General features: G+C 51.8%; 2 protein-coding genes across 37 annotated transcripts in view; one reads left to right on the top strand and one right to left on the bottom strand.

Annotated features, from left to right (window-relative positions):
* Positions 1–6: 6 nt before the first annotated feature.
* On the top strand, positions 7–2079 carry MRPS34 (mitochondrial ribosomal protein S34). The gene is made up of 3 exons (XM_027693790.1): positions 7–375; positions 458–500; positions 1350–2079. The coding sequence occupies exons 1-3, from the start codon at positions 58–60 to the stop codon at positions 1625–1627; spliced, it is 639 nt and encodes a 212-aa protein (XP_027549591.1). The 5' UTR covers positions 7–57; the 3' UTR covers positions 1628–2079.
* Positions 2080–4693: 2614 nt separating this feature from the next.
* Positions 4694–8130, bottom strand: part of MAPK8IP3 (mitogen-activated protein kinase 8 interacting protein 3) — a 72715-nt gene continuing 69278 nt past the window's right edge. For all 36 annotated transcript variants that reach the window (XM_027693750.1, XM_027693765.1, XM_027693751.1 and 33 more), the window contains one exon: positions 4694–7598. In XM_027693750.1, coding sequence (XP_027549551.1) covers positions 7477–7598 — 122 coding nt within the window. In that variant the 3' untranslated portion in view covers positions 4694–7476. The remainder of the gene's footprint in view (positions 7599–8130) is intronic.

The following is an 8130-nucleotide window of genomic DNA, read 5'->3' as shown; positions in this document are numbered from 1 at the left end:
CTCGGCCCCGCCCGGCACCCCTCGGCCCCGCTCGGCCGCGCTCCCTCAGCCACCGCCATGGCCCGCAAGAAGCTGCACCGGCCCATCGCCGCCATGGCCAAGAAGATCCGCGAGTACCGCGCGCTGAAGGAGCGCCCGCGGGACTCTCAGCGCTTCGCCCTGGACTATGAGACCATGCGGCGGCCGCTGACGCAGAAGCGGCTGCCGGTGCGGGCCTGGGAGGACGTGCGGAACGAGAACCGGCTTTTCGCGCTGCTCTGCCGCCTGCCACGCTTCGGCGTGGGCCGCACCGTCACCCGCAAGTCCTGGCTGTGGGCGCACGACGAGCCCTGCTACTGGGTCATCACCAAGGTGAAGGCGGACTACACGGCCGAGGTACCCGCCCTGCCCCATCCCCGCCCCCCGGGGCCCCCGCCCGCCGCGCCCTGCCCTCAGCGCGATCCGCTTTTCTTTGCAGAACATGGACCATGGAAGAGCCTGGGGCTACCTAACCTTCAGAGGTGAGACCGGCTGGTTTTCCCACCCACGTGGAGAGCACCGGGAGGGCAGCAGGAAAAACGGCGGCCTCTCCCAGTCTGGGGAATTTGTGGGTTTTTTTCAGATCTGCTAATGGGAAAAGAAGTTCCCCCTTGTTTAAGTTTCAAAAGCTGGGATCTAGCTCCCTCGGAATGTCTTTCTGAGGAGTGCTGTGGGAGAGCCAGTGCAAGATGACCCTGGGGAACAGCAGCACTAACAGTGCTAGATGAGCTGACAGACTGTTCTGAGACTTTGAAAGCAAGACACAGAATGAGCACAGGGGGGTGGTCCGGGTAAAACTGTCACTAAGAAGCTGCAGTGGCAAGCAGCTTATGTTACTGGAATTTTTAATTAATGCTTGGAGTTGAATGAGTGGATTTCCCTTTTTAGAGCTGTTTTATATTACGTATACAATTGTCTCTTACAGGAGTTACTGAAATAGTTCTCATTCAAAGGTTTTGAAGTTGTTGGGCACTTATAACACTCAGTTTTCCAGAGAACTTTCATCAGTGTAGAGAGAAATTACTCTTGTTCCTTAGCCATGGAAACGGAACCCGAGAGAGATGAAATGGCACTTTAAATTAAGAGAGGGAGTCACCCACAGTACTGGAACAACTTGCCTGTAGTCCTTTCAGCCTGTTTCTGTTTTGATTTCCAATGACAGAAGCGAGATCCCATAGTATAGCAGGGGAGATCCTGTCCAATCCTTTGAAAACTCCATTTACTCTTACTGTTGTAGCATTTCGGGTGCCGAAGAGTTGACACTTGCTGGGTTTCCTGGAAGGAGTTCGTTGTGACGGTGTTGCCCACTGGTGTTCCTCATCTTTTCCCAGGCAAAACTGAAGAGGAAGTGAGAGAGATTGACAAAGTCATGTACCATGACTGGCGTATGGTGCCCAAGCACGAGGAGGAGGCCTTCAAGAAATTCACCCCAGTGCCTGAGGAGACTGTTCGGTTCCTCCCGTACCCGCCGCTGCTCCGAGCCATGATCCTTGCCCAGTGGCAGAAGGAGGGAAAACCAATCACAGAGGAGCCAGTTATTGATCTGCAGAAGGTCCTGGCCACTCCCCGAGAACGGGCAAAGAAAAAAGCTACAGGGACACCTGTATAAAGACTTTTTCTGTGTCCCGAGCTTCCTACATGCCTCTCACTGCCTGTAGGAAGCCCAATGCATGGGGACGTTACAGAGACCCCTGTGCCCACCATGGTAGGGTGTAGCCAGGTTCCCTGGCTTTCTCCCCAGCCCTGTACAGTCACCTCATCTCAAAGGGAAGATGTAGATATATTCAGACTCCTTTTCCATAACATTGGTCTCAGTCAGCAGAGGAACCTTCTTGGTTCCCTGAGTAGTCTCTGAATACACAGCTCCTGTCAGCCAGCTGCAATTCTTTGGAGCATAGTTTTCTTTACAGCCTGAAAATTAATCTTTTGACAACATTTTTTAGATAATTTGGGTCTTGCATGAATCACAGGGAAATGACTAATAATATCACAGTATTTCACAGAGCTGTGAAGAAATGTATCTGCAAATGAAAATAAATGTTGTCTTAATTCTGCAGCACAGTTCTAAGAAAACTTGAGAATTTTTTTCAATGCCTGGAGATTATCATCTGCAGAGCCATTAGCTTACCAAACACAGGCACAGCATCAGGTTCTCTGAACACTGTTAGAACACTCTAACACTTGCTTAGGATGGCAGTGCACATGAGGAGCACAGTTGGATAGTAAGCTAATCCAAAGCTATCCATCCACAGCTACTCCAGAGATGGCTGTTGAGAGATAGGAGAAATTATTTTAGTTTTGGTGATGCAAAGGATGCATGATTGACTTTTACCATTTGAATCAGCCAATCACAAATGACTCCTGTTTCAGAGCAGCATGTTGTGAATGTTAAAACATGCAGCTCCTGAGCACAGTTCCTGGCAGTTCATCTTCTCTTGCTGGCTGTGGATGCTGCTGCTGCGTCAGGGGTTGTTTGGAGGGTCTGGTCTGGATGTGGATAGATGGGGCACAGGAGCTGTTCTGGTCTGTAGATCAACTCCCTGCACAGAAGTAACTGCTTAGTTCCTGTGTCTGCTGTAGCAGATAGTCAGGAGGTGGTGTTCCATTTGCTGCAGCATCCCAAAATCACAATTAGCCTGAGAGGATTTAGGGAGGGAGAGCACAAACTGGACTCTGCTCCACCCAGTGTGCCCTGGATGGGACGGGGGAATGTGTGGCCCCAGCCAGCAGGAAATAGCTGCCATCAGGTAGGAGCACGGTATCGACATCAGTGACCTGGATTCCCACAGGGTTCCCCACCAGAGGCTCCTGAAGGATTAAGGTGCTATAGGATAAGAGGGAAGGCCTTTCTTGTGAGTTAAAGCCAGTCCTGTGACAAGGTGTAGAGGCTGGGAAGAGCTGAGCCCCTGTAGTGGCAGGGCATGTGCCAGGGCTAGTTCTCTGGCTTTGGAGGGAATGGGAGAATCCAGGGAAGGGAGAATCCAGAGCATTGCCACAGACAAAGAGTTTGAGACTGTGAGCCTTCCCACAACTGTGGCTGGAAGGCAGCTTGGCTGGTTCTCAGAGCCTCCAGTGTCAGGCACTGTGCTGAGCTGGTGGCTCCCTGTCCTCACCAGGATGGAGGTGCTACAGAACTGACACACAAACTGAGGATGAGCAAGGAGGGAGAGAGCTGTGGGTGTGAGTTAGATGGCATGAGTAGAACAGTCTAGTCCTCTCTACCGCACAACTGGGATCTGAACAGAGCCCTAGAACAGGCTCCCCCTGAGGGAGCACAGGCCCACAGAGTCTGCCCACAGTGGGCAGAGCCAAGTCTGGTCGCAGCATCCCCAGCAGCCCCAGACAAGGCAAGAAGTAGCCATGACCAGGGTATACCAGGGAGTCAAGCCAGGAGCAAAAGCAGATAGAGCTGATGCACCATAAGGCGTAGAGGCATCCAACAGTTTGGGTGGGGAGGGACCTCTGAAGATGATCTAGTTGAGCCCCTCCAAGTCCAAGGGGTCCATCCAGGAACAGCTGGGACAGACACAGCTACAGGCGTATTGAAGGCCCCAGCTCATGTTTAAATGAGGCTCCTGGGCCATAGGAGGAAAGGGCCTCTGTTACAGCTGGCAGTCTAAGTGGTGCTGACCAGGACAGTCATGTCCTGCTGGTGACCTTAACACCTGGGGGAAGGGTGTCCTCTCACAGAACCCTGGGCAGCCTGAGAGCCTTGCCCACTGGTGAAGGTCCCTTCCAGGAAGCTGCACAGCCCATTTGCCACTGGTTGGATTCCACACCCAGAACATGCTGTGAGCTTTGTTGGACTTCCCAAACCTGTACAGTTACCTCTCAGATCATTTACCAGTATGGGGGGGTGGTGTCTGATGGCAGTGACCTGCTTCCTCACCCACCCTGGTGGGTACCAGACATGTCTGCACTTCACCTAGAGCCCTGCTCAAACTGCTCCTGGCCTTATTCAAGGGTGCAGCCCCAGGAGTGCAGGACTGGTCCCAGCACCTGTTTCCAAACTTCGTGGTTGAGATGCCTTCACTAATGCTGGAGGCATTGCCAGTTGTATGACACCCTGGCCTGTGCTGCCCCACAGTGTAGGTGTTGGTCATGGATGAGACTCACTTCAGGGCCCCCTGCTCAGGGCAGAACATGCTCCTGTTGTAAGGAGGTGGCTCCCTTGTACACTGCCACGTACAGCCCTTGAACTAACATGGTTCTACACAATAAATATGGAAGTGTCCCAAGTGCTGCTGGGGCTGAGAAGCTCCCTCCTCCGTGTCTGCTGCAGATGCCTAAGGGACTGTGAAGTGCCACCCTGTACCGTGTTGAAAGCTGACCTGATGTGTTTAACCCTGGCAGTTCACCTGAAGGGGCCACCCTGACAGAAGCTGCAGCAAGCCAGCAGATGGATGCTTCTCTGCTCTTATATTTCTGAAGTTGTTCCACCTTTAATTTCCACCTTTTATTTCTGCCGCTGGCAGAAGCTACAGACTGCATTTGGCTTGCTGGACCAGCCCCTTCTGCTGTGACCCTGTGAGCCATCCACACCTCATTTCTTGCCCCTAAACTGCTCAACAAAGTGAACACTTCAGCTGCATTCCCACCCTTTTTAAGTGTCCCACTCTTAAAGACTGAGAAGCCATCCCAGTGCTTTCACAGGAACGCAATGCACTGCCCAAGCTGATGTTAACACGTTTATTACATACAGAACAGATATGGTTTGTTGTTGATAGCAAAGGGGACAAAGCATGGGAACGTATTCATACAGCAGGCTCTTTACAGAATGCCATCTTCAGACCAAACAGCGGAGTTTACAGGCCTTGAGACACTTTTTAAAATCCTTTTGTAACATACAAGATACTTTACATACATCACAGTGGAGATATGACAGGGAAGTGTGCTGAAGCCAGTCAGTTCTCACCTTGATGCCCAGCAGCCACCCAAGGCTGCAGGAGCTGCCAGCAGAGGCTGGGTCTCCCCCCTGGAGCTGCCCCTCTGGGCCATGTGCTTCTCTTGGAGGAAAACATGCACCCAGCTGGAAAGGAACCTCGTGGTAGAGGCCCCAGACTGATTTCCTCATGTTGCCAGAGCCCAGTGGGTGACAGGAGACCAAGTGCTGTCCCTTCAACTGCTCAAACCAGATACAGAACAAACAGTCAGAGGTACAAATGTTACAATTCTGATTTTCCTACAAAAGAGTTGACAGAGTGAAGGAACTGGACTCTACCAGGGCTATTTTCTTTTTTTTTTCCCCTTCAACTAGTCCAAATTCTGAAGTTTATCTGGCCCTAATTGATGAACTGTTACATGACAGTGGAATCTGTGCTTTAAATGTTATATTCTTAACTTCAACGCACTCTGTGTTGGGACCCAAAGAGCTCTTCCTAGCAGAAAGCATATGGGGAAAGTGAATGAGAAGCCTGGCACGGTCAGCAGTGCCCCAGTGAAATGTCCCTGGTGAAAGGTCCCCCCAAATGCAGATGGTGACTCCAGGTATCCCTTAACCCAGTGCCAGCCACAGAGCCCAGTGTGCCGATGCCTGGAAGACTCCCTCCGGCTGGATTCCTGCCTTAGGGAGGACTGGTGTGGGTGTGTGTCACCAGCACTGCTCAGGCAGTGTGAGCACCACTGCAGCTGGCTGAGGCCTCTATCCACCAGAGATGTTGCTTGCCTCCTTGCAGGGGCAATGTATGCCCCAGCCTTTCCTGAACTGTGGATCCAAAATTCGTTTCAGTGCTGCTGCATCAGCAGAGATGCCACGTATTAGAGCATCACCTGGGAACATGGCATCCCTGCAGCAGAGCAGGAGCTTTAGACCACAAGCCTTGTGAACAGCCTGGTCCATGGCAGCAAGCACAGGACACAGCTGTGAGCTTTCTGGGAGATGGAGGCTTGCCCAGCTGTCCCTATACTGTCATAAGGATGTCCCTCTGAACCCCAGAGTGCTGCACAGCTCAGGGAAGAAACAAGATGACCACCAGGAGCTTCCAAATTCATCACTAACAACTGTGACTTGCCCTAGTCCTGCACATTCAGAAGGGAGTCCTCTGGGGACACGGAACTTGTCCTTGTGGGATGGGACTGTTTCTGCTGACAGAAAGGGGGAACACACCATTGCCTCTACACCTGGAGCTGCCACATTCTGCACCTTGAGCTCAAAACCACTCTCCCTGGCCCCGTTTTTTTGCACATCTGCCATCGCCCAGCAGTGCTTACACAGGGAGGGCTGTCACCACTTCTCTTAGGGGCTGTCAATTTTTTCAGGAGTCAGAAATTTCCAGCTTTTTAAACTACTTACTAACACAGTTAGTGTTAGATAAAAGATGCTGGGAAATCTGTTCTCAATTCCTTTTTCTATGTGACTTCAGGTGAGACACAGCCTTTCTATACCTTGACTGCACATCCAGTCTTTCCTAACTGACAGCCGATCTGTTTTCCTGTGAAAACAGAGATCTCCTTCCAGCAGTTCCTGGAAAGCGGACATAGCCTTGAGTCAAAGCAATGTCAATGTGTTAATGCAGAATTCACAGCAGATCACCACCATCTGCCCTCACATATGTTTTAAAAGCCACCAAATGCAATGCAGAGATAACTTTCTTCTGAACCTTTCAGAACCAACTCGGAAGTTCTTTACTGCCTGGCATTTTTGGAAGGGGGAGTTAGGTGTTGCCTTTTCTGGTCTTGAAAAAGCAATGTTCCAGTACCCCTTTGCTACCACAGCCATGTGGCCTCCACAATCAAACACCCATTTGCCATCTGAGGCCACCAAACAATCCTCTTGGGACGCACACAGGCACACAGCACACAACTGCTGAGACAACAGCAGCAGCAGAGGAGAGGACCTTCCCACTGCAAGGATGGAGGATGTGAACCCCACAGTAATGGTGCTGCTGCCTCCTCCAGCCCAGCAGCAGAAGGGCTGCCCAAACCATGATGCTCCTTTCTACTGAGGCCTCCTTGGACCTATCTGCTCTCAGTCCATGGGATGTTATTCTGTACTTAAGGGTGGATAAGGTGGAGAGTCCACTGGTGAACTAGAAGGGATCTCTGCTGGGGTGCTGTAGAAGTGATTCACCACCAGTGCTTTGCGGGGGATGCCTGAGGACACATTTCTTTCTCATGCAGGTGGGAGTGAGGCGACCTGCCCGAGAACCTGAGCCACCCCCCTCTAGCTGGGCCTTAAAGGCTTCCCACAGTCCTGGCTCCAAGCTCACTTCACGATGCGCTGCCATTTCTCTCCTTGTAGATGCCAGCTCCAGAGCAGAACAAGAATCCAACCATGCCAAAAGCACACGGGCCCGAGATGAAAGCTGCGAGTTCTGAGGGGGTCACAGTCTGAGGCAGGAGCCGTTGCAGTTGTCCGGGGTCAGTTTCCAGCAGGAGTTATAATGCAGGTGTTCTGTATGTACATCTTGGCATTCAGGCGGGAGGAGGGACACTTACATTGAGGGGAAGGAGGAATTCTCACTCAGGGATATATGATACCTGCCACACAATAATGTGGCTCCGTTCAGCCTTGGAAAGTACTGGCTTCACCTGTGTGGCATCTCCTGCGTTCTCCTCTGTCTCATCATCTTCCCCATCCCCTGGAGAGAGAAAACAGAGAGTAAAAATGGCAAGAAAGAAAATCCCATACTGCACTGCTCTGCAATACTCCAAAGTGGCCAATACTGTTACAGTCCCAGCAGTCTGACAACAGACACCATGAGCTGATGAGACCTTCCTCTGTGCCTGGAGAACAATTACAGCAAGACAATGCTTTTCCAAAGTCGGATTGCATGGATGGGACAAACCAGCTCCAGCAGCAGCAAAAACCACCCTTCCTTTCGGGGAAGCCAATTTTTAGACACAGAGCACCCTCAGCAGCACGAGTGATCCCAGCGGGGCAGCAACATTTGGAGCCAGTGGCACAGAGGGGTTTGTTTTTTCCAGAGCCATCCACACAGCCATGTGGCACTGCAGGCACAGGGCAGAGGTTGGGAGCCTTGCACTGTGCAAGGAAAATCTTTATCTGCCCTCACAGCTAGACGCAGGAGAAACAGAGTGTGGGGGTTTTCTGCTTTGGCTCCCCACAGCAGCGATGCCTCGCTCCATGACCACAGCCATGCACCCTCTCCC

The sequence above is a fragment of the Neopelma chrysocephalum genome, unplaced genomic scaffold (assembly GCF_003984885.1).
Source record: "Neopelma chrysocephalum unplaced genomic scaffold, ASM398488v2 Primary Assembly neopelma1_93, whole genome shotgun sequence".
NCBI classification, from domain to species: Eukaryota; Metazoa; Chordata; class Aves; order Passeriformes; family Pipridae; genus Neopelma; species Neopelma chrysocephalum.
This window is presented reverse-complemented; position numbering and strand designations above follow the sequence as displayed.